This window comes from Seriola dumerili, unplaced genomic scaffold (genome assembly GCF_002260705.1).
Source record: "Seriola dumerili isolate Sdu_G_001 unplaced genomic scaffold, Sdu_1.0 BDQW01000138.1, whole genome shotgun sequence".
Classification (NCBI taxonomy): domain Eukaryota; kingdom Metazoa; phylum Chordata; class Actinopteri; order Carangiformes; family Carangidae; genus Seriola; species Seriola dumerili.
Window position 1 is genome coordinate 5,565,041 of NW_019174393.1, and position 26,402 is coordinate 5,591,442.

General features: G+C 42.3%; 2 protein-coding genes across 6 annotated transcripts in view; one reads left to right on the top strand and one right to left on the bottom strand.

Annotated features, from left to right (window-relative positions):
* Positions 1-15: 15 nt before the first annotated feature.
* ckap4 (cytoskeleton associated protein 4) lies at positions 16-3,460 on the bottom strand. Its single transcript, XM_022749677.1, has 2 exons — positions 3,039-3,460; positions 16-1,661 (listed from the first exon to the last, which is right to left on the bottom strand). Exons 1-2 carry the CDS (start codon positions 3,357-3,359, stop codon positions 405-407), a joined length of 1,578 nt encoding a protein of 525 aa, XP_022605398.1. The 5' UTR covers positions 3,360-3,460; the 3' UTR covers positions 16-404.
* Positions 3,461-5,439: 1,979 nt separating this feature from the next.
* The window catches only part of uhrf1bp1l (UHRF1 binding protein 1 like), a 33,769-nt gene continuing 12,806 nt past the window's right edge, over positions 5,440-26,402 (top strand). For all 5 annotated transcript variants that reach the window (XR_002665238.1, XM_022749364.1, XM_022749362.1 and 2 more), the window contains exons 1-14: positions 5,440-5,769; positions 15,623-15,785; positions 18,168-18,206; positions 19,940-20,031; positions 20,762-20,951; positions 21,066-21,206; positions 21,795-21,962; positions 22,702-22,882; positions 23,193-23,276; positions 23,576-23,737; positions 24,210-24,322; positions 24,435-24,576; positions 25,125-25,318; positions 25,421-26,164. Coding sequence is in view for 4 of the 5 variants with exons in the window: in XM_022749364.1 (XP_022605085.1) it covers positions 5,726-5,769; positions 15,623-15,785; positions 18,168-18,206; positions 19,940-20,031; positions 20,762-20,951; positions 21,066-21,206; positions 21,795-21,962; positions 22,702-22,882; positions 23,193-23,276; positions 23,576-23,737; positions 24,210-24,322; positions 24,435-24,576; positions 25,125-25,318; positions 25,421-26,164 (2,457 nt within the window). In the remaining variant the exon portion in view is untranslated. The remainder of the gene's footprint in view (positions 5,770-15,622; positions 15,786-18,167; positions 18,207-19,939; positions 20,032-20,761; positions 20,952-21,065; positions 21,207-21,794; positions 21,963-22,701; positions 22,883-23,192; positions 23,277-23,575; positions 23,738-24,209; positions 24,323-24,434; positions 24,577-25,124; positions 25,319-25,420; positions 26,165-26,402) is intronic.

Genomic DNA, 26,402 nt, shown 5'->3' on the forward strand with positions numbered 1-26,402 from the left:
ATTCTTGTAAAAAAAAAACAAAAAAACCAAAACAATAAAAACGTAGTGAGTAAACAAAGGAGTGCTCAACAAGAGCTTATTATTGCATTTGGAGGTTCATAAAACAGCCTTGGCTTGGAAAATTTTAATTCTAACAAAACAATTAAAAACACTAGAAAATAAAACTACAGTGCAGAATAGGTGTGGATTTGAATTCACAGATCAGCAGTCCAGCTCTGCCCCTCTATCGTGACCTAACCTAGTTTTCCTCACTTCTTCTCTACTAAAATGTGCACCATCAAGTTTTGAGTAATAATTCTTCATAAAATTAGGAATAGTGGGTTTTGGTCACCCTTTTGGATTCATTATTGTCCCTGCTGTTGGATGTTTTGGTATCCTGATGTCACTTTGCGAGCTGAAGGTCCCTACTTTTTCTTGCTGGGTGCTTTGGATAAGCCTGCGAGTGTCTGTGTGGTCTCCTGCAGTGCTTTCTGAAGAGCAGCAATAGCCTGATCGTGGCCTTCTAATTTGGCTGCTTTGTCTTCCAATCCGGCCACCATGCTGCGTAAGCTCTCCAGCTGCTCAGGCATCACGCTGCTCTTGCTGCTGCTGCTGCTGCTGCTGCTGCTGCTGCTGCTGCTGCTGCTGGCCTCCAGAGCAGCAAGCCTCTTCTCCAGGTCCTCCACCTGCTGATCCAGACTGGAGTCCTTAGAAGCTAGCTGGGTCTGGGCACCATCCAGAGCGGCCATGTTGGCCTGGAGCTGCTCCAGGCTGCTTTTCAGTGCCTCCAGCTCCCGCTCCAATCCGGTTTTGGCTTTCTCCACAGCCTGCCCCTGAGTAGCCAGAGTGCTTTCATGGGTGTCATACTTTGCAAATAGTGATTCCACTTTGGAGGTAATTTCTGACATTGATGCAGAGAGTAAGTCTCCACTCTCCTCTGATGCTTTAACTCTAACTTCAAGATCATCTGTCCTTCTCTGGGCCTGAGCTGCTGCTGCCTCCACCTGCTTCTCCACACCACGAACAGCATCAGTGGCCTGCTCCACCTCACTCTCCACTATCAGTGTTTTCTCCTTCAGAGCCTGAACTCCAGCCTCTGCCTCAGTCACCGCCTGCCTCAGACTCCCAACAGCCTCTTGCATCACTGACCTCACTGTCTGCACCTCCTGAGACAGAGAGGCCACCTCCTGGTTGCGAGTCTGGAGCTCTTCCCTCACAGCACCGATCTGCTCGCTGAGTGAATTCGCTGAGGAATCAGCCGCCTGTTTGGCAGTTTTGATTTCAGCCACAGTATCAACAATGGCAGAGAGCTCCTGTTTGATGAGCGCAGGGTCTTCAATGTCACCCAGACGGGCTTTGAGATCAGCCAGCTGGGTCTGCGCCTCACCCTGAGCTTCGGTGAACTCCGCCATGTTGGCTGTGATGGACTGACTCACCTCAGCCAGGCGCTCCTCCACAGTCTTCTCCAGAGAGGAGAAGTCCCTCTCACGAGCCTCCTTTACCTCTTTGATGCCCTCTGAGAGTTCCCTGAGTAGATTGTTCTGGAGGTTCTGAAGAGCCTCCTCCACCCTCCTCGTCTCCACTTCGCCCCTCTTCATCCGGCTGATGGCTCCCTCCAGCTCCACCCGTGTGATGCCCAGTGACGACTCCAGCCCGTCCACAACGCTCCTCAGAGACTCCACCTGTGCAACAAGGCAGGAAAACACACAGCATATTAAATTACCTACAATTATTACAGTTTTACAGATGATAACAAAAGGGCAAGTGAACTTCAATTTTGCAGATTGACAAAATATTTTTCAACTCAACTACTCAACTACTTACTTGCCCTTTCCTGGGCTTTCAGTGGCATCTTACAGTCTTCATCAGCAAATTGAGTTGTCCCCAGTTGTAATGGAGTTTGCTCAGTGTACTGAGATAGAGCCATTTGCTGATGAAGACCACACAATGTGATTAAAAGCTCCAGGAAAATGCAAGTGATGCTTGAGTTAAGATTATTTTGTTAAGATTCTATTCCTATGGTTAGTTTTATTATTTACCTTTGAATTTTCAAATATTATATTTAGGAGATGTTAATGTTAATCTTTCCTTGAAAATAGCTTAGAACTTGGTTGCTTTTCCCATATTTTAAAAGGCTATTGTAGCTACTATTGTGGTTGTGCTTAATTTAAATTAATTAAATTATGCTTGATTAGTAAATGTAGCAGATAATATTCCAAGGTTTGAAACTCTTACAGGTGGAAAAGGTGGTGCAGGAAATAGATAATAATGTGATTTTTATGACTGTGATTAATGTTCACAATGCAGTTCAGGTTTACTAAGAACTATTTTAGAAGTGAGCTCCCGCCCAAAGTAAATGAGCACAAGAGACATGCTACACTATACATTTGCATGAACAGAGTTGAGTCACCACAAAACTGAAGCCTGCTGTGGTAAAAAAAAAAGTGCTGTGATGCTACTGTTCATCCTGAATGTTATTCAGTCATACACATTGTACTGAAACATGCATGAAGATTACTACGGGAGCCATACGATGCTTTAACACACACTTAACACTGAACAAGGAAATATATTTACAAATCATTTTCAGTCCTGAGAAAAGCGACTAGTCATCAGACAACAGAGGGTGTCACCTTGAAACTTCAGTGATTGACAGTGTCAATAATCCTTATCTGCCCTTTGCCGCTTAACAATAAGGTCTTAAATCTGTTATGTATCCTCAAAGAAAAGAACATTCGAACAAAAAGGAAAAAATTGAAGAAAGTTTACTGTATATTGTCATCATAATGTCAACTTTTAATTTAAGTTCTTGGACGTCAACCATATCCATCCCTGTAGTTGACAATATACCTGCACCCAACCCCCCAGCTGTACATGAAGTACAAGTATATGGACAGTTATGTAATCTCATATAAAATAAGGTCTAACAACAAAAACCAGTGGTGTGCGCTTCCTATCTGTTTATATTTCATCACTGAGTCGTGAAAAAAGGTTTGAGAGTATTAAAAGTGAATTTGGATTTAGTGTCCATTGATTGTTTCTCATCATTTTCCACCAACCTGTTGAACGACACTCTCCATTTTACTGTTCAGCTCTGCGTTCTGCTGTGCGCTCTCCTCATGTCTGGCGTTGGTCTGCCGGATTTCTTCCACTACTTGTTGAAGATAAAAAGCAGCGAACCCTGCAGCGCCTATTAACGCAACATAAAACACTGTGGTCACAACAAGTCCGAGGCAGCTCCGTGACCGTGGCCCCTGGGCTCCGGAGCCACTCACTCCGTTTGTAGTTGTGCTCTTCGGGCTTTTCTTCGACGCATCCTCTTGGCTGGATGCGGGGCTCTTCTCGCTGGAGCTGTTCTTATGTCGGTTTTTTAATGTCATTGTCAGTAGTTGATCGCTGAGATATGTGTGTGTGTGATGTGAGTGCTTCTAGTTTTGCAGTCGTGGATGGAGAGTGTTTCCAGTCCAGGCCCACAAACAGGACCAGCAGCGTATCAGTGAGCGCGTCGTGTCTTTCCACGGGGCTTTTTTGCGTTGAGGTATGCGGATGGGGGCTGTCCCAGCTTAAACTCCAAGCTCTGTATGGGTCCAGTTTAATAACAGAAAACACCAGGAAAACAGTGAATGATCTCTACTGCTCTTACACTTTGGTAATTACGTTGTATTTTTACACCAGAAACCACATCAACTATGATCATTTTAATAATCATCCAAAGACAAGTTTCTACAGAAGCATCTCTCTGGTGCAGCAGCAGTGATGGTCTCCACAAAAGTGGTTTATTAGGCAACACCAAATGTTCATATCAATCATATCATTTCATAGCATTAGATTAATCTCACTTTTTAAGTAACTTGAAGCGAGAAAATGTCACTAAGCTCTATTAAAGGATAAAGATGCACCATCTTGGAGCAAAACGTTGTACCAAATGGGGAAAGTCTGACAATATGTGTGTTACTGACTTAAAATCCTCTAATATACACGTGTTATTACTGTGGCACGTGTTCATAAATATAACTTAACTATTGCAGACTGATGCAAACTTTGTGCAAGCGCTTCGTGGTGCAGCAGGGCAGCGCAGGGAGGGGTTCTTCCCTGTAGTTTTGCCCCTCCTTTCACAGCCTACGTGGCAGCTGCAGTGTTGCTGCAGGCTGCTGTTACATCCTATGAATACAACTCTTCTCAGGGAGCTACATCAGACACATCAGTTAAAATCACAACTTTTAGGTTCACAGACAAAGAAGTAAAAAGTCCAAAGTTCGTGTTGTGTCAGCAAATTATAGAGGTCAATTAATTTTAGCTCACTATAAATTTCTGTGCAAGTGAATGAGCTTACATGAACAAACAAGTAAGTATTTCAATGAGAAAAATTACAAATATAACAATAATATTCCTATTAATTTTACGTTATGGCTCTCAGCAGTACTGGCCTTATAATTCTTTTTACATTATTACCTGTTGTTTTGTTTTGATACTTCTTTACTTCTCTTAGACCCCTTTTTGGTGACCAAATTCTAAAGTTCAGTCTACCGCTCAGAAAAAGGAAATATTAATGCATAAAAAAAATTCTCACTTACTCTGAATTCTGGGTAAAAAAAAAAGAAAAAGAAACCCACAATGACAGACACATCAGATCGTTTTCTTGTAAGAGAAGGCAAGATAAAAGGAGAGACGACCAATGCATGTCTTTAAACACTAGATGTCACTATAAGAGCGTTTTATGGTGAGACACTGACAACGTAGATGATCGTCTGAGGCCAAACCCAAACTGCAGTAAACGTATAGGGCCTACAATGTCAAATATATATATGTTAGCAGTTAATAAATGTGACATTTAGCCTATCGTTTGTTTGTAAAAGTGCTAGTAGCATATGCGCAATAATAAAACAGAAAAATGAATTTTTTTTTTTTTTTCAAATCTATTACAAATTAAGGTATTCACATAAATGTCTGGTTTTCACAGCCTCACAGCTAAGATGAAGGCAGGCATGTTGGGTTTTTTTGTGTAGCAAATGTGCTGGGTCATATGAAATAAGATTAATTGACATAAATTTTATTTGAAGCCACTTAAATACCAGATACTGCAAATTCTCTTTGAGTTGATTATTTAGTTATATATTTAAAATGTAAAATCAAGTCAGTTTGTTAAGGTCATACCAAAAGGTTTGACTAAAGGTACAGTCAAAAATAAGTCATAACTTACACTAAACAATGCCTGAATTTATATTGAGTTGAAACTAAATCTCTTCTGGGTAATAACCATATTTTTTCCGGGTACACTAGTATTGAAATTATTCTAGTATCGATACCTATAAATGCCAATATTTACCCCTGCTCACATCTCTAAGTGAAAATTTTCCCAGCAGACGTGAACGCAGCATGACGCCCCTCCCGGACGCCGTGACAACAGACGCTGTTCCTACGACGCACCGTCCAGGTGTTCGGTGTATGATATTGCAGAGCTCCGGAGGGTTTTACCAGTATATCTGCATGAAATGGCCTAACGTGATATGCTTTGTACCTAACCCGGCTTTCACTCGGACGTCTGAAATGCCGTTTTTCCGTCCCCCACTGCCTCATCCATCTCCCAGAGAGTGACGCGGGAGCGCCGTTAAAATGAAAACAGACGGGTATCAGAATTTGAGCTGAGTGTTTATACCTCGAGTGGGAACAGCTAGCGGTTAGGCTAGCCAGCTAGCCTGACGGCTCAGACAGCCGGCGGCGGCTGGGATATCGGATTTACGCGGCCATGGCCGGGCTCATCAAGAAGCAAATCCTGAAGCATCTGTCCAGGTCAGTGCTGAGTTGTGGTTAACGGACAGGGAGTGGAGAGAAAAGGACGACGGAGGGAGTTAGCAAGCTATCAACAAAATCTTACTTTAACCTTACAAGTGAAAAACAAGTGTATTGTGTTGCTGGGTGTGGATGAAAACGTTCCCTCTTGGGGTTTAGTAAGTTAGCCCACACCCCTGATGTCTGTCAGACTGTCAGTTGCGTTTTCAGTGGATGTAACCCTAACCGACCTGAGACGTGGCTACTCCGCTAACCCGCTAGCATCGGGCTTAGCTAGCGTCAGTGAACGGTTAATACCTCGACACTTGCCTTGGCAGGTTGAACCACTCGAGAGGTTGAGTCAGATTGTTTAAAACAAAAATCTCAGCCTTCCCTTGAAGGCAAATCATCAATCAGCAATCAGTGGCTATTAAACACACTCTCTGCAGTATAAATCACGTAGTAGTGAGGTAGCTAGACCTAATAGTATTACAAAGATAATACGATAAGTTGGGAAATCAGAGAAGGGTTTGCACAAGGGCTTGCGCAAGGGCAATTCAGCGGGGTGCAGGTTTGTTTACACGGGTTTAAACCCTGCATATCTGGTCTTGGCCTTGCCATTAGAGATCATGCATAGTGCACATGAACCCTGAACAATATCAACACTCAACACAAGATCATGTAGACAGGGAAATTCTGTATATAAATACTTAATTCAACACATTTGTCATCATTTTATGTCACCGTTAAGCAAACCTATTATGCAGCTAGAGATAACACTTGCTGTGTAAGGCTTCATTTTTTCAATGTGCTGCTGTTATATGCAGCATTCAGCTTTCTGCTTTACATGCATTATTTATTCTTTTCCACTGTCCCTCAAGAGACTTTCATTGGACTGCTTCCCTGTTTTATTCCAGGGGGAGAGGTTGGAACATGCAGCACTGTTTTCCACCCACATATTAAATTGCTAATAACCTATTACAGAGCACATTTACACCTTGAACTATGTCCAAACAAAATAGTGTATTGAATAATAATGATAGTGGTAGGGTATTAAACTCAAAAGTGGACAGAGCTTACATGCAATATAAGAAATGACAGCTGTCATGTTTAAATTGCAGGTCACAGATGACTCAGTCTTTGAAAAAGCTCATCAGTATGCAAGTGGACTGGTTTGTGTTCTTAAAAGGAACGAGCACAAATGTGATTGTGCTTTGTGAGAAGAGTCTCTGTGATGACTGAATTGTGACTTAATTTTTCACACACTGGTCAATACCTTAATGGTGTTTGTGACTGCTTTGTCCTTCACACTCTTACACAATGCCACAGCCAAGATTTGCATTGCCTGCAACACACAGCCTATGGGTGGCATGTCCTTCATTGTCCTAGTACTCTAGGTTGTGTGTGTCGAGGCAATGCACAAGGGTTTCTGCACATGACTGTGCACTGCCTCAGTAGCATTAGCATCAACACTGACAGGAAATGACTGGAGGAGTAGTGATGTCATCTGTCTTTGGGCTTGCCATCTGATCTGCTTTGTTCTGGCCTGTTTGGTCTGGCACTAAGTGGAAGCTGACCCATCTGACAATTGTCCAATCCTGCGCCGTTTGGTGTAGTGATGTCACAGTAAAAGTGTCACCATCATCATCACCTCACCACCACCTACTCCACTGTACAGCTACAGTAGCTTATGCTTATTATGTATGTTTGAAAGATATTAGCTAGATTTTGTCTGCTCAGTTGCAGCCTCGTGCTGCTTCATCAGAATCAGCCAGGAATAGTTTGTACCTCCAGCTAGCTTATTCATACACACTGTAGGTGTGCTTACGCAGCTACAGTTTATGTTGTGGGTGTCAACATGCCAGCTCAGCCTCCACGCTTAACTGTTGCAGAGGACACACGTCTGTCTGATACCGTCTGTGACCAGGACAAGCTTGTCTCAGTGAGGCAGCACCACATCTTTACAGTTCATTGACTCAGAAGTCTGCAATGGCTGTTCCTCCTCCAGCCAAGACAAGCGCACTGAGGCATGCATGACATATTAAACTAGTTGAGAGGGCCTTTTTGTACAAGGTGAACCGGTAGAAGCCTTGTGTGTGTGGCCTTTCATGTGCAAGGACGGGTTTATGAATATTAAGAGACATGGCTGAGTTGTTGGCAAGCACATGTGTGTTTTTCTAATGTGAGAGAGTATTGACGAAGTGTTTTAACTGAGGGTCGAACTCAGGCACCCCCTGGGGGGGAGTTGATGACAAGGTGTGTGTGTCTGTATCTGCATTACACACAGGTTAAGATTATCGATAAGACCCTGGCCCAGAGCCAGGCAGCACAATATCCTATTACACATACTGACACACACACACAAGTACAGATGGATGGACATTCAGCCAAACACAGTTAGACATGCTCAGTTGACGGTCACATTCTCTTTTCTTTGTTCTCCCACCGCAGAGATTTTCTCATGTTTCCACAGGAAAGTGAAAGGTCAGACTCTGAAGCTGGCAGATATTCTGACACAGTAGCTTAAATACAAGTGTTCCAGTGGAAGAATGAGGATTATACTTAGTGTGAATGACCCTCCCCTTCCTCACTTCCCTCATATATGCAGTCTTTCTATTCTTGTTTCCATCTCTCCTTACAGCTTTTGTTGGCATGCCTTTAAGTGTATGTTATCCCCACTATTGATTTACTTATCTTAACTTGCATTAATATGTAAATAAATTGACAGATAAAGACAAAAAAATAATCAGCAACTGTTTTGTTAACTGATAAATGGTTAATGGTTATTTTTTTAGGGAAAGTAAAGCAAAAACACACATTCCTGCTTCTAAAATGCAAATATTTGCTGGTTTTCTTTGTCTTCTATGATGTTAAATTAAACACCTTTGGGTTTTGGATGATTTGTCAGACAAAACCAGCAGCTTGGACTTTGGGAAATTGTGATGGAGGTTTTCTCTGTTTTCTGACATCTTATGGACCAAACGATGAATTGGTTAAGCAAGAAAATATTCGACAGATGAACTGATAATAAGAATAAGCTTTAGTTGTAGACCCACTCTTGTCTGGACCCAACTTTCCTCTCTAAAAGTCATCCAAAGTTATTCAAAAGTTTATTTTAACTTTGACATGACCATTTCCTTTCATTTCATTTTCTTTCCTTTTCTTTCATACCATCATGATTACAGACTCAATTGCAGCTTATTGATGTCACAGGACCACAGCTAATGGTAGACACTGGGCACAGGGGAATCTAGTAAGTTTGAACAGGAGAGGGAGATTTGCCTGATGTGCATTAGGTAAAGCTGTTGATAGAGAAACTTACACAGAACGGGCCCCTTAGAATGAAAAGATTATCACGTCACCCTCTAACGGAAAGAGTTCATGGCCTGGAAGATTAGTCTTATAGTCAGGCCGGTGTGTGAGGACCATTTTGGGGTTAAGTCAGGATGTTATAGGAGAGTTGACACGATGGCTCCGCTCAGGCGTAGTTCTCTGAACTTCTCTCCTTTTCAGGGTTTGATGGTTAATGTGTAGGATTCAAGTTCAATACTGGGGTTTCATCCTGTCAGTGTTGTTTTAAGCTTTTTATATGATTTGATTAAGATGACGCATTGGTTATTGGAAATCGTCTGACCACCCGCTGATCCCACAAGAATTTTATCCCTTAAATTTTCCTTCAGTGAGGAGAAGAACATTTTGAACTGTGAGTCAGCTAAGTCTGAGCATAAGGAATTGTAACTCAGTATTATGAACGTGCCATCCACTGTGTGCAAGTATAACAAGCCTCTTCTTCTCCTCAGTGGCGATTTAGAGCCCATTGCAGCGTGAGAGATGGTTTCATTTCTTCTGTTGTGTTTGTCATCGTGAGCCTGACTCTTTCCATCCTGCAGTGGCTGCATGATGATGCACTATGGTGATGAACTCCACTATTCCCAGTGTTACTGCTCGCTGCTGGTGGGAAGGCAATTATGCCATGAGTCATGACTGAGTGCCTTTCTGTGGGTGTCTCATCAGTGTGTAGCTGTGAAATATTTGTGTGTATGCGCGTGCACATACTAAATGTTTAGTATGTGTGTGGTTCTTATGTGAGAGCATCATTTGGACAGGGTCCCTCCAGGCTATAGCATCCTCTTATGCTGTGTAACTGGGATTGGTCTTGGATTGTTTTCTCCTTCACGCTAACCTTTTCACCGTCTCCACGGGGTCATAGATATTCCAGGACTCTTGAGCCTTTGCTGCTAATACACACTCACTTCACTTTGACAGATTGCCTGCGTGTTTTTGAATTGTTGTCCCTGTTGACGTGTGTGGAGGCGTTTTTGGGGGAGTTTGTTTATCTAGGCTAGAAAGTAAGTCAAGTGATCCCTCTTGATGATAACATTGAGGTGACGCAGTTGTTTTAATAACTGTTCTGTTTGCACAATGTAGTTTTGTCTTCATCTCAACATATATTTTCACAACAAGCACTTTGTCAAAGACCTGCAATATCAGAATAATAATAAGAATCAATATCACTGAAAATATTCAATTTACAATCATATGAGACCAAGAAATACAATATGAAAAAGCTCGGAACAGTGAACTTTTGTCATTTTACTTTAAAAGTATTTGTTGCAAATTAATTTTCTGTCAATCCATTAAGCAGCTCACCTGATTTCTGTTCTACACAGTGACTGACAAAATCTATTGGCTCTCAAAATTTCATGTTTTAAGCTGCATAGCCATCTTTCAATAAAAAGGGGAAGATGTACCATAATGACACCTGTACTGCATTGTACACTATTGAAATACAAAACAGGTCAGCAGAGACAGTCAGGTGCAACAGAACGTCACTTCTCCTTCTCTGATATTGTTAATGGTTTGTGTTACTCATCTTAAATCAAGCTTGGATTGTCAGAGCAGGCTTTTTAATGACAGGCCGAATCCTCAAGGTGGTATGATTTCATGTGAATATTAAAAGATGGTAGACAACACAAACTGATAATTAAGAAAAGCCTCATAAATGTGGGCACGTGTTATTTTTAAGTTAGGTTGTTTTCAGGTTTCCATTTGATTTGCCAACACACCCACACTGCAGGCAGTCAGCCTCCAAACACTGCAGTGCTACTGTCCTCTAACAGGAGTGCAGTGGATAGATAACATATCATCTCTGACCAGCCAATAAAAATATATTTTGAAGTCAACAGTATTGGATTACATTTGATGAACTTGCTTCATATAAAATGTAAGAGAGGCTTGTTTTAAAACGAAGTTGGTTGACCATCACCATGTTATACAATTGATCTGAGATGTTTACACCTTTTATAAACACTTGATTGTATTAATCTGTCACAGTTGCTGCTGGTATCCTGTAAGCTTCAGTGGCTGTTTCTGTTGGTTTTGCCTGCTGGTCTCTAACTGAATTAAGTGCCTTCATGTCTATTCACGAATACTGACTTTATTGGAAGGAGATGTCAGACTCATTACAGTCTGCTGTTAACACTGAATGGGCTACTGAAGGATTTAGAGGCCCATTTTAAATGTCACATTCTCCATTTCTGTTGTTGAGCCAAGTCTGCTGCTTGGTCAAATCAACACTGGCAGGAAAGAATGTGGTAACGTCTCAGATCACCCTTTTTTTCCTGGAAAACCACATTCCTAATTCCTGAGAGAGTCCCCCGGGGACACTTCCTTTCTTTCTTTCTTTCTTTCTTTCTTTCTTTCTTTCTTTCTTTCTTTCTCTTCTTATATTTTATTTTAGTTTTTCTCTTCTTGTCGATCTCTCCTCTCTTTATTTCTTTCTGTCTTTATGTTTCCAGAGTGTTGGTTGCTAAAACAAGCTGCTCTGTCTGAGTCACCCTGGCCATCTTCCCTCAGGCTCCTCTCTTTCTGGCACTGATGTCATCAGGCTGCGCCACGAATGCACTGTCAGAGAGCAGGAAAAAGCTGGGAGAGTCTAACTTTCCATTTACAGACATCAGCGCAAAGTGTGGCGGTCTAAAGTCTGCTCTTACAGGATTGTGGAAAAGGGTAAAAGCTGCAAGATCAGCCCCTAAAACAGGCTTGAGCAACACAAAACCAGCGCTGTTATTTATTTAATCAAGTTTAATTTATAATGATCTATCTACCTTTTTATAATTTCTCCTTTTATAAAGAAGACAGGTTAAAAGTAACTTTTACAGAGGAATGTAGTCATGGGTTATTCTGTTGAGTGGTTAATTTAGTGTTTAACAGGCAGGCAGACCCCTCTCCAGTCAGTAGCCATTCCTAATCTCTTTATGGGCCTGGATTTGGTCCGGTGAGCTCGGCCTTGCTGACTGGAATAATGGCTGAAGTCTAGAGAGGGAGATGAAAGGGGAAGATGACGGTGTGTGAACTTAATACCCTCTGCCTCTTGCTGTTGTTCTCAATAATGAGTAGGATTTCTGTCTGTGTAAATTGCCTTATTTTGCATTAGTAGCCTTGATATTAGACAGTTGATCAAGAAATCATTTGATTACAGTATTGGTTTATTTATGACTTTGGAAGAAGAGGAGAGGAAGCGAGAGGTCGCCCAAGGGAGGCCGAGAAGGCAGATAAGGAGCGAGAGAGTGAGTGAAGTTAGCTGGCTGGCTCGCTGATACTTGATCAGCAGCGGGGATGAATATTTCACTGGTCACAAGGCTGAGACACTTCAGCAACAACATCCATCTCTGAGACAAACTAACTGGCTGTCTGTCTCTGAGTGTATGCCCGTGAGACCACATGTGCACATAATATTTGTGTATTGTTAGTGAGAGTGTGTGTTTTGTGTCTTCTCCCTCGTTCCACTGTGCTGAGTCTCTGTGTTCGTCTGCTGCTACCACTGAATAATTTACAGGGATGGTGAATTAGAGAAGAATCTAACACTGCCAGCACAAGGTGTTGAGTGGAAAGAAGCAGGAATTTGACTGACTGAATAATTGAAAATGTGGGCAGCTGAATCACAAAGCTTTGCTCAATGGACAAAGTTTCTTTCACACTGGAGATACTGACTCTCTGTACACCTTGCTATGTCTCCTGATATCCTTAAGACTCACACCAGTAGCTAGATCGTCTCCTTAAGACTAACCCGTTACTGAGAGGCTTTATAATCATACATCACCACTTTTGCATAGATGACAATGCAAATGGTTTCCCTGGAACACTTGTCACTTAAGTTCAGCAACAGCTTCTGATATTAGACACCAGTCTGAGTGGTTCTGGTGCTGATACTCACCTTATTTGACTGATCACATGTGGACCATGACTTAGCCACCTAAAATTCAGTGTCTTAGTTAGTCTCATTGTAAAACTCAGTGTTTTCACTATCGGTTACATACATAATTCAGTCACAGTGTGCTGCCGACTCAGTTTTTAGTGCCACAGCAATCCCTGGTCTCATTGTTGTAGTAAATTGTTGTTGTAGTAAATTCTAGTAAATTCCACACAGTGAGGTTTACAGTTTCTTAAATGTAGGAAATGAGAACAATGCTGTCAGATTTGTTCTCTGCACTTGTAGGTACCCTGAGTTTAGGTGTTTGAATCAGTATCGGGAGAGATCATCAAACCCGTCAAACGTGTGTCAGATATCAAGTCTTACATTGGTGGTTGTATACACCTCCTACGGTATAAGTGCCGTGTTTTCACTGTATCCCATTTTTACTATGTTATATTTTTGTGTTATTTTGTTTTTGAGGCTAGTAGGTAGTGAACTTCACCGCTAAAATGTGAGAATCTGTCAAGTACTTAAAGATGGTGTTGAATGCTTTGTCACCCAGGATAGGAGTGTCTACCAAAAGGCAGGTTTAGTGAAAACTAAGGGAACCTCTGAGTTTCCTGTTCCAGAAACAGAGATCACTCAAACTCTCAGTCAGGTACTGTGGTTACTTATTCTGTCAATCTAACCTAATCGCTGGCAGTTTTTCTTCAACAAGGAGACTGAGTTTCTCTCTGCTTCCTGCCGAGGCTGAGGATGCTCATTTCCTCAGTCATACAGTCGATACCAACGTGCATTTATCTGAACACATTCATTTGCAGAAGTTTATGGCGGGAGAAGATCAAAATCCCGGTTGGATATTGGTTTGATACCCAAAATATTAGTTTGATATGATCTGTCCGTACACTCAAATATTACACATTGTGGATTCATCCTCGGCTCAGAATAAAATCTATACACTATCCGTTACAACACTGTGACAGTCATGTTGTCGATCAGTTCCCCTGCCTTAGACAGACAAGACACTTATCAATGAATAATCATTTCCACTGTTGTGATTGGTCGCACTGATGGAACATTCCTCTCATCATATCATGGTGGAGATTATGTGATATTTCTGAGTGAGGATGATTATAGTTCAGCTGAAAACATTAAAAAAAGCATTAAGGCATCAAAGCTGAAAATCAGGTATTCTAAAGACATAGATGAGCACAGTTACATCTGAGTTAGTAGGGCAGTAAAAAAAAAAAGGAAAGCTCCATCGTGTCGTCTAGATGTTACAGCTCTGATAATCAGGTCACCCTGTCAGTAATGTATGTTAGTTGTGAAACTGAGCTTTGATCTTGATCTATTTAGGCACATACTGTTAGTGTGTGAGAGATTAGCCTGGTAACAAGATTAAGCCGACCAGTACTGTGTGTGTTTTGTGAGAGAGTTTTTTTTTTTTTTTTTTTTTTTTTTTAACTCTATTACCGTTTTAGATAACCAGCCAACTCAAATCTAGTGCTACTTTAGCACTTACATTGTCAGTTATAATTAATTTCCTTCATTGGTGGAATAAAACCAAACCACTAAACACACTGGCTGTGTTGCTGGAGTTCAAACATAAATATGCACAGTGTTCTTGACCTCTATACGTCCTATAGTTGAAGCTGTGTGGCTCTTGACAGGTAGAGAATGTGAAATCAATACTCTCTGTGTTTTAAGAGATGCCATTAGGCTGCTCCATGGAAATGTACAGGTCAATAAACCATTTAGTGTGTGGCCACTCTGCTAACTATTAACCAATAATCAAACCACAAATGGGTGCAGAAAACACTTTGGTCATGGACACTGAGTCTATGTGTTCAAGTCTTTTTACTTAAGCTAAAGAGTAAATAGATCAAACACACAGAATCACTGCATTGTGTACACAGCATGTCCACATGCATTTCTGAGATCACTGAGACACTGAGATCATAAATATCAATATTGGGTCATACCTTTTTATTGAAGATCTGTTTCACTTCATCCTCTGATCACACACACATTCTGTCCTTCCTGAATCTCACAAACGCCAATTATCCTGAGTGTCACTGTATAATATATATAGTGTCAGACCAAGCCTTTACCTAATCTCTCACGGTACGACCCTGGCTGTTCTCTTTCTTCCTGCCTTTAAATCCTCTATATTGCAGCTCAGGAGGTGTTTTCATTATTAAAACTCAAACACTCTGTACCTTGATCCTCTCTCCCCCATGTCATTATCAGATTAAGCCGTAACTCTGGAAACAAAGCAAACAGGTAGAGTTAATGAAGCCTAAATGAACAGAAAAACATATTTTACTGAACTCTGGTTTCAGTTTAATGGATTATTTGTTCCAGTTAATGGTCCTATAATATAACTTCAGCAGCAATTTGCAACCCAAAATTATGGCCTTATTTCTGAGTGTACCATTAAAAAGAGGTGGGTTTTGTTCTAAAATATAATTCATTATGAAATGAATGGCTTGGAAGTCATGCATTTAAAAACATGATGTGTGTGTGTGTGTTGCATTGGAAAGGCGCCTCTGTCTCCTCATCCAATACACCAAAAGTCAAACAGTTGGGGTTTGTTTGTCCAGCCTGTTGCTTTGCCAAGAACCTGTTTCTATAAATATTCTCAGGCTCAAAGCTGCACTCCTTGTCTGTGTCTCGTAGGTTTGCAAAGAACCTGTCGCCGGACAAGATCAACCTCAGCACGCTGAAGGGGGAGGGCCAGCTCACCAACCTGGAGCTGGATGAGGAGGTTCTCCAGAGCCTGCTGGACCTGCCCACCTGGCTGGCCATCAACCGTGTGGAATGCAACAAGGCCGCCATCCGGGTGAGGGACACAGTCTAATATTGAATTTGTGGATTTTAAAGCAGTAGTTTGACATTTTGGGAAAACACTTTGTCGCTTTCTGCTTGAGAGTTAGATGAGAAGATTGATACACGTCTTTGGTCTTTACTGTAAATATGGGTCCTTGGTTACCTTAGCAACAAACCCTGAAACAAGTGGAAATACCTACTTATAATTATTATTATATATTATGAATATAATATTTATATCTTGTTTGTTTAATCCATATACATGGACACACCAGTACATGGCTCTATGTAGCATTTTGTGTCTGACTATTTTTTTCCCAGTAGAGCAACTTCCTGGAGTCTCCACTGGTTTCCTTTCAACTGCTCAGAGCCAAGAAATGGTGCAACACATAACCCTCTGTAATATGGTGAATTGTTGTTTTTACACTTAGGTTTTTGCACAGATTAAACATACAAGATATTGAGTATTAATTAGTGAATTTAAGATGCACTGGTAGGTGGATTTTGTTACCTTCAGACAGAATCAGACCAGCTTTTTTCCAGCTGTTTGCAGTTTTCACGCTACACACAGCGAACTGACTTTTGGCTATAACTTTATTTTTAACAGACAGGTATTAATCTTCTCATCTGACTCTTCACTAGAAAAAATAAATAAGCATTGAACGTTTGTTGTCAAGCTTTATTGCTTGAAGGTGTAAACTCACCAAATCAGACTCTGTCACTTTCCTTATTGCTATTGGTAAATCCAAAATACAGAGATAACATGTATATTGCTGACTGACATTTAAAATTGCATATCAAAATGATTTATATGGTTTTATTTCAGGCCTAAAGCAAATGAAACTCAGAATATAATCATATATAATTGTCCTCTGTTTAGTTACAAACAGGCACATTAATCATAGGACGTAGTGTAGGAGCAAATAAACACACTTGTGAACAATCATGTTGCACCACACCAACAACCAATGAGTCTTTGCACCACACACACTCTCTGCTGGAGCTGGCCGATGCCCTAATGTGGACATGGTCGTCAGCCAAGTGCCATGTGTAAGAGCAGACTCTGACACACCCTGGAAACAGTGAATGGAGCTGCGACATTTTCATCATGACTGGACTTTCTATTGGGAACAAGGTCCACTTTCCACCTCTTTGTTTCCTCCTTCAAATCATTACTTTCTCTCTATAGTCACCATGTCCATTCTTCAGCTCTTAACATAATTTCTCAAACTGTTCTTTACACTTCTGCCTTTACGTCCTCCTTTTCAGAGGTTATTATGTCAATGCTAGTCTCAATAACAAAAGAAATGCCACAGCCTCCTTTACCATCCTGTTATTTGCTTGCCATTTCTACATATGTCCTGTCTTTGTTGAATTATTTGCTGTGTCGTTGACATTTTGTGTAATACTAATGCAGTATTGCAGCTATGATACCCACATCATTTAAAGTGAGTGTGTGTGTGTGTGTGTGTGTGTACATGGAGCAGCAGAATTCTCAGTGAACAGTGGAGCTGGTGAATTCAAACCTGTGGCACTGCCTCTCTTCAGCTTAGTGTTTATTTCAGAGTTCACTGTTGAACTGGTTAAAAAGAGAACAGAGATGTGTATCTCACTTCCTCACTTGTTAAATCCCTGTCTCATCTTTGTGTCTTCCTGTTATCGAGGAGCTAAACCCAACACTCTTACCTATTCATTTTAAAAGACTCTCACACACAAATTAATTGTCAATAAAAGCTGCTTTATTGATTGACCTTGTTGGATAAACTTTTTGAAATCAACTCTAGAGCAGCAGGTGATGCTCTCAGAGACGCTCTACACACGCTCATAAATGCATACACTGATGTAAACTGCAATAAACGTTTCTGCTGTGAGGAATCAAAGTGACAGATGTGAGCTTACACCCCCTGCTGGCATCTCATAGTATGTCTACGACAGAGGCAAGTGAATGAAATGTGTTTAATGCAATTAAAGACACAAATCCAAAGCACTTCCTCACTTTTTGATTTGTGACGTCTCAAAGAGTCGCTCCACTGAAAAAAAAAAACTGCAAGTGAACATGAGCATTTAATCTCTTTTGCCATATAATTTGACATAGACTTGAATCAAGAGGCTCCATGTTGAGGATTAATGGAGCTCTGGAGCTGAATGGAAGGAACTTCCTGCCAGTCTAGACTCATTGATTTCTCTTTTTCTTCCCTTGTCTCTGAGCTACCGTTCCTGCTGTTTTGACTTGATTTAATTTTGTGTAGTTCAGTTGCATTTAATTTTATTTGTGTGTCCCATTGACTGGTAATTTAGTTTAACATTTTGGGAGGACCAAATGGCCAAAACCTTGCTGTAAGGATCATGATACTATATGGCTCAAAAGCTGAGCCACTGCTCTTTTCATTCACAGATACCATGGACGAAGTTGAAGACTCACCCAATCTCTCTGGTAAGTTTCACCTACCACACCTGTTGCTCACATAATTAAAACAGCTCATTGATATGTTTTTTTTTCTATATTTATTGTCATGGAAGTCATTGAATCTGTTTACATATAAGATAACAAATAGTGTAATAGGACAGATTAACCACCTATACTCGCATAATTTACTTATTGTCCATCACATGTTAAATGATGCAGTTTATCACAAAGTGAAGAGCAGGAAACCACTGAAGGTGTTGTAGTAATACCCGTCGTCGTAGAGCACCCTGTTTGCGTACAGCTTCACAAACACACTGTCTCCAGCCTCCAGCTGTACCACAGCGGCGTTGGTGGCGCTGTCTTGGCTGTCGTCACCCACAGTGTCCCAGGTAGACACCACCTTCTGACTGTTCATCATCAGCGAAGCCACCGAGTTGGGCTGTCCAGAGTTGTTGTTGTACATGGTGTAACTGAAGTAGTACAACCCCCGGGTCATGGCGGTGAAGATGCCAGTGGCGGGATTGTAGCCGCTGCCGATGTTGGAAAGGATTCTTTGATATTTCAGTGGCGTGTCTTGTTCAAACGGACCCACTGAGCTTCCTAAAGCAGCGGTGAAAGCCATCTTTGACACACTTGTGGATGAGACGTCTGTGAGAGCGTTCAGCTGCTTGTCCTGAGCCTGGTTTACCTTCCAGAGCTCCTCGGCCTGGCTTTTGTAGGATTGCAAGTTGGCTTCGACGGTAGCCATTTTCTGCATCATTGCACTGAGGTTTTGCTCAAGCGTACTTTGTGTCTGCATCAGGGCTGCCAGCTTCTCCCTCATGGCAGCCACCTCGCTGAGCAGGGCGCAGGTGTCAGGTTGACAGACCGCCAGACTGGTCCCAGTCCCCAGGTGGCTGTAATTCCCAGCACACAGGCTGCTGGAAACCAACAACAGCAGAAGGAACATACGCTCCATTTTCACACTCGTCTCCACAAAATGTTGTGCATGGTCCACCAGCCTCAGTCCTTATATATACTTCCAATACGTGGTGTTTCGTAACATTTTGGCATGCTGTTTTGATTGATATATTATATAAGACATCACAACAAAAAATCAGGAGAACATAAAATTATCAAACCACTATTTATTATGATTATCAGGATCACATTATACAGGAGCATTGTATTAAAAGATAACACAATAGCACTTTGTTGAGTCTGCTATTAGTCACTATACTGTTGAATACAATGGTATCGCACCTCCAACAATAGCAAGGCTTTGAAAATATTATAACACAGAATGAAAAGGGAGAGCACATATGATAACACAGCCTTAGGCTCCTTCATGAAGGTGGTACGTATAGTGATAAAAGACTTACGGTGTCAAGACTTTAATTAATTTGAGAATAGTAATGGCATAATTCAATGTGCATGAGGGAACAATATGTAGGCAGCGTCCACATCTCCATCCTCCTTTCATTTTTCTCTGTCACAGTGGCAAAGGGCCACACAAGCTGCAAGAACCTTCCTCCATTTGTGTTGATCAGTTAAACTACACTGCAAATGTCTTACAATGAGAAAAACCACTAGAACAAGGTGCAAAATAAATGCCATGAAGCCAAAACAGTAGAACATCAGTCACTGGAAGCGGCCTCAGCAGCCTGACAATACACCTGTGAACAAAGAGCCAACAACACAATCAAAAGCTAAGAAAATATTTTCATGCAGGCATTGTTTATTGGTCTGTATCTAAGCCTATGACTCACTTACTGTTTAAGACCCTGGATAAAGTGGTGATGGAGATGAGTACGTGCGATGAGCCCCGTCCCCCTAATGGCCCATCTCCCATAGCAACAGCATCAGGACAAAGGTGAGTGCTGTGATTGTTTTGTTTGTTTTTCAAACTTCTTATAACCCCATTGTCTGCTTCTTTATGGCTCTTCTTGCCTGGGTGGAAATATTTTTTTTTATGCAAATTTGATTCAATTAAGTTAAAACTCTAACACATTTAACATATTCTAATTTCAGTAGAAATTTGTATTAATTTTCTATTGCAAATTTCTTTTATTTGTGACAACTTTTGTCTCACTACACGTTTGACACAGTTTATGGTGGTGTCAATACTATTTAGTAGTAGTGTATTTTAGTTATTCATGCTTCATTTGCCTATAGTAGACATTCATAATGTGTATAGTATTCTAGCTTTTAAAGTTCATTTTAGGTTTCTCATCTCTCTGCTGTGACACTGACAATTTTTTTTACATGTGATCAATGAGGTTGATCTGAAAAAATGTGTGAGGTAAACATAAGGTTCATGTTCTAGCAGTCTGACTCACTGGATGTGGGCTGTAGGTATAAGCCTGCCATTGGATGCTTGTTCCAGGCAGCATTTCCTCCTTTTCTGCTTCCCCTGCCTGTTAGTGTTTTTAAAATCCCCTTCGCTACGGGAAATAACTACAACCTCCGAGCTAGCAGCCCAATCCAACTCACAACACAGACTAGCAATAATGTATTGCACCCACCTGTTGCTAAGCACTTCTTATCACCATGTTTACATTACTCTCCCTCCACCCATGTCCATCTGTCTGTCTCTCATACAGTGAATATGGCTTTGCTGAAAAGGTGGTAGAGGGAATGTCCCTGTCCATCAACTCCATAGTGATCAGGATCAGTGCGAAGGCCTTCAATGCCTCCTTTGAGCTCTCTCAGCTGCAGGTCTACAGTGTCAACACCAGCTGGAGCATCAGTGACCTGCGATTCACCCGCATCCAGGACCCTCAGAGGGGAGAGGTCAGTAAATTATGAGTAAAAACTACTGGGTTGTCATGTTGTTTAAATGGCCAAATTAAGATTTGTATGTTTCCTACTTCTCTAACTCACTACTATCCTCCCTGTTTGGTCCAGATTCTGACATTTAAGGAGATAAGCTGGCAGATGATCCGTATTGAGGCTGATGCTATCCAGAGTGCCGAGCATGAGATGTTGAGCGCCCCCATCCGCCTCATCACTAACCAGTCCAAGATACGAGTCACTCTCAAGAGACGGGTCAGAAACACACACAGATCCTTTGAACAGATTCAGACATTTTCACTTTATGAAATCTGATAGATCAGACTGGGAAACCAAAACTGCTCAAAGCAACATCCTCTCGTCTGCTGTGAACAATTATCCCTCTGTTTGGCCTCGCAGGCTGCAGGCTGAGCAGCAGCCATTCATCATACAGCTAGTGTTTATTTAAACAAAAATGACTACTAATGTTTGTGTTGACTATTCAATATAATGCAGTATCAAGTGCACAGAAGGCTTTTGTGTGTGGTCTGTGAAAGTAATGTGTATGTATGTGTTTCTCCAGGCTTTAAAAAAGAAGTGCTGAATAAAGCTTTTATTATTGGACAAATTACAATTATAGTAGATATTTTGTCTGTGTTTTACTTGAAAAAGAGCTCCAAGTGTTGGTTTGTAGAGAGTTCAGTATGCTTCCAGTAAATGTAGTTTATACCTGTTGGTTATAAAAAAAGACTTCACACAATAAGAGAATTCCCCCACAAGTGTCATATGACATTAGTGGAAGCTCTGAAGCTACTTCCACCTGCATAATGCATGTTTATATACCAACGGTTCTGCCTGACACAGATTAAGGACTGTAACGTGGTGGCCTCCAAGCTGATTCTGATCCTGGATGATCTGCTATGGGTGCTGACCGACTCCCAGCTCAAAGCCATGGTGCAGTATGCCAAATCCCTCAGCGAGGCCATGGAGAAGTCTGCCCAGCAGAGGAAGAGCATGGCCACAGAGGACCAGGTACATGCAAGGACAGCACAAATGACTGATTACCACAGACATCTACAAACACAAAGACACAAAGACTTCATCGACACATAGAGGACAAATTTCATGTTTTCTTAACTTCTTTCACACTGTGAATAAATGTTGATTTCCTTCCCCCTTTCTTTGTCTCTTCCTCTTTTCCCATTTTTCCCATTACCCTTGCACTCCCTCTGTTCATGTCCTAATTCCACCCTGTGTAGATGAGCCATGTCATGGTCTGATAGTTTGTCCTTGTGTCCATGGAAATCATGTCTGCCCCTCTCTGTATCACTCCCCTTGTGCCATATGGCGTCTATCTGCCCACACCTTCTTCGTCTCTCACTGTTGCTGCCTTTCAGTCTGTGTCCTATTTTCTTGCCATTTGAACACATACATACATTCATCGCCTACATAAATTCACACATTCACACATTCACATCCCAGCTGACTTCCTGTGCAGCACTCAGTGTGTTTTCAGTAATTTGGTCTCACACACCACCTGCTGGATGGATTCAGTACTGCATGAGGCAGCTGTTCGTTTGCACCTGACAGCTTCTTTGACAAGCTGTGTGTAAGCCAACAAATAGAAATGAAATAAAAAAAACAACACTAACCCATCACTTGAAAATCACATGAAAAACACAAGACAGCCATTCTGCGCATCAGCAATACTAAAACATCAACTAATTATAGTCTCTGCACTTTTTCATGCCTGTGCATCTGTGTTCACCAGGTGTCGTCAGCGCCACCCACAGCTCAGCAGGTGCGCACCCAGCAGGCGACCACAGCCGCTGACCAGGGTGCAACGATGGCCAAGCTGTTCAGCGCCTACGATGTATGCGAGACGTCCCACCACCTGCAGATCACACATCTGGATCTGCACATCTGTGACGACATTCACGCTAAGGACAAAGGTACAACAGACACAGATTTACATGTGCTGTACATCGCAGAGTACATTTATTCACGTGCATATACATAACATGACACCGTCAGGCACACAGAATACTCTTAGAAGGGCAGAACCTCTAACTCCATGGGCAGAGAGATGTTTTTGTTGATTCTTCACAAGCGCACACCTGCTAAAGCTCAGATCTCAGTGTCTGTTTTTGTTTTTATTCACATTTCTTTGCCTTTCTTTAAACCACAGGGATTTATTTTTGGAAACATTTCACTAAAAAAGCTCTGACTTGACTCTTTTCTATCTTTCCCTCCACTGTGCAGTGATCAACAAGAGGATAACAGGTGGAGCCATGCAGCTTTCCTTCAGCTCCATCACTCTGGATTACTACCCTTTCCACAGAGCAGGTATGAATCCATCAATTAGGGCCAATACCACCTCACCATGAATTCACAGCAACCTATTTGCTACCATCCAATCGTTGCTGCATCTCTTTTCATTGCTGTTGTGTCACATCCAACAGTTTTAAAAGTTGGCTTCACTATGCAAGCTTCAAGGAAATGAAGATTATTTTTCCCACGCCTCACTTCAATGACAAAGTAGTCTTATTTTCAACCTTTGTGTCTGTATCCTCGGTCATATCTCAAACCACTCCCATGGATGTCCAATTACCTGTACCCATTTTCCTGCTCTCCAACGTCCCCAGGTGAAAGTTGTGCCCACTGGATGCACTACAGCGAAGCCACCAAGACCAGGGAGGGCTGGGCGCGGAACCTTCTTGATGAGTTCAAGTCCAACGTGGAGATGCTAAAGAGTGCAGTTCGAGACCAGCAAGGCCCGGCTCCTGCACATGGCTCCCCGCAGCATGGTAAACAAACACACTTGGACATACAATAAACATGATTAGCTATATCTCAAGTTTTTCTGCGTGTGTGTGTGTGTTTTTGTTGTGTCTCCTGGCACAAATGCAGCACCACACTAGCATTTACTCCATCCCTGTGGGTTTTCTGTCCTCCAGTGTCCCTTAGGGACGATGTGTATGGGCCTCTAGGAAGTCAGGAGAGAACAGAAGGAGGAGTAGGGCTTAGGGAGATGGCAGATGGAGGACTCCTAGAGTGGAGCCCACACACACAGCCTCCAGCCCAGTGCTGCTGGTGTCTAGAGCCAGGTACCGCGGTGTGTGTGCGCACAGCTGGGTGCGGTGATACACACCTTTTTCAAGGCACAGAGGTTTCCCATTGGAGAACTGAGTGGTCACTGTGTTTTTTCTTCTTCTTTGTTGTTCTTTTTTCATTTTTACCTCTCTCTCTTTACCCTTACATTACTTTCTTTCTCTTCAGGTAAGATAAACACCTCCAGCAGTTCCTTCAGCCCAACTCCCCCTCAGACTCCCAAGACCCAGCTCATGTCCAGCTCCTTTGTTCTCCGGATGGCTGACTTCAGCATCTACCAGGTCAATACAGACATACACTGTCCGACAAAGCTTCATATATACAATCTCTGAGACTAATTTATCTCCTTTACTGACTTTGAGTGAATGTTTGTGTCCTTTTCTTGCGTTGAAGGTGTCAACGGCAGACCAGCGTCGCTCCAGCCCCAAAACCATGATCTCCTGTAATAAGAAGTCCTTGTACCTTCCCCCAGAGATGCCAGCCATCCACGTCGAGTTCACAGAGTACTACTTCCCTGATGGAAAAGACTATCCCAGTATGACTTCTGTGTTTTAAAACTCTAGCTACTATAAAATCAAGAAAGCAGTATCTCATTTTAGAAACATTAATCCTTATTAGTGGGTCATGAGCTGAGTAAGTAGCTGCTTTTCTATACTGCCCACTGTTTTGGCTGTGACTTTCTTTGTCTTACACCCCTTTTGGATCCATTGAGCCCATTCATTCAGCTGTGGGGAAGTCAATGAGTGCTGTGTGGCTGAGAGGTCATTGATTTTCTGAATTACACCCAGTGCTCTGAATGAGGGATCACCCAATTAATTCATATTATGGATTTCCCAGAGATTCACTCCGTTAGGAAACATTATACGAACATTTAAAGGTTTTGTTTTCTGACTAATGAATCTGTCAAGACAGTAATTTTTTTTGCTAATTTAAAATGCATACAACATTGCAGAGAAAGCAGTAAAAGGCATTATTCTTCTCTGTGATTTCTTTAATGTGTCATTCTTCCCCCCTCTCTATGTCGAAAGAATAAGTAATGCCATATTTCTTCCACCTTTCCCCCCTTTGCTCCTGCTCCTTCAGTCCCGTGTCCCAACCTCTACGCCCAGCTGAACGCCCTGCAGCTGGTCCTGGATCCTCGCAGCCTGGTGTGGATCAACCTTTTCACCCTTGACCTCAGGCAGAGTCTGGAGCAGTTCATGGAAATCTACAAGCTCAATGACTCCCAGAAACCTGACGAGCATGTTGACATCAAGGTCGATGGCCTCATGCTCAAGGTAAAGAGGATCGCAGACACACGACCTTTCTTCAGGTTTAATGTGTGGAATGTATTTTCTGGTATTTATTCTTTTTATGTCTTGGTTCCTACTCTCCATCAGCTGGTGATTCCGACTGATCGGGAGGCCTCCTGCCCTCCGGATCTGCCTCGCTCCATCTCAGTACAGACTTCAGAAATGGTGGCCACTAACACCCGGCACCCTGCCAACTGCACCCGCTCGCACCTTGAGGCCCTGCTGCAGGCCTTCGAAGAGGAGCCCTTCTTCTCTTCATCTTTCTCCTCATTCCCTCGCTCCTCCTCTTCCTTACCCCTCCTCCACCCTGTCTTCCAGCGTCATGCTCATGAACAAGACACCAGGCTCCACGACATCTACCGGGGCCTGGTGGTGCCGACGATGGGCACTAACGCCCTCAAGATGCCGGCTGCCACAGACTTCTGGGCGCTGCACTTCGCCCAGTTCTGGGTGGACTACGAAGGCACCCGTGGAGGCAAAGGGCGGCCGCAGCCCTTCGTGGACTCCTTCCCTCTCACTGTGTGGGCGTGTCAGCCAGCGAAGGTCGTCCAGCATCAGGAGAAGCTGAGAGGCGCTGCTGGATCAGGTCTGTCCAGAAGTACATCAGGAGAGGCTGTTGCACGCATACAGAGGAAACGCTTGCTAAAGGAGTATTACAGCACTGATGGTACACCAACATCATCTCACAGCGGTGATGCTACGCTTCCACCCAGTAACGGACTCCATAAACCCCTCTCATTGGACAGTCTGCCTTCCTCCTCTTCGTCACCATCAAGTGAAAATGCAGATGTGCATATGTTGGTGCATGTGCAGAAGCATTTAAGTGCTCAGGTATGTTTTTGATTCCTACATTTTTTTTCAGACATGCAGAATAGATGAAGGAACTTTACATGGACGTTAATCTTTATAAGTTCTGGGTTACAAAATAAGGGCCTGTGGGATAATGGTTTAACATCTCTCTTTTTATTTTTTTGTGTGTGATTTTACATTTACCAGATATCAGACTTTTGATTAAATGAGCGATGCATGTTTTGGGTGCAGTTGCAGGCCGCTAAAATACCCACATTTG

Excerpts from the sequence above, each read along its gene's own strand:
- ckap4 (XM_022749677.1), bottom strand. The coding sequence starts at position 3,359 with ATGACATTAAAAAACCGACATAAGAACAGCTCCAGCGAGAAGAGCCCC. Across the intron at positions 1,662-3,038 it reads TGGAGAGTGTCGTTCAACAG|GTGGAGTCTCTGAGGAGCGT; the intron begins GTTGGTGGAAAA and ends CTTGTTGCACAG.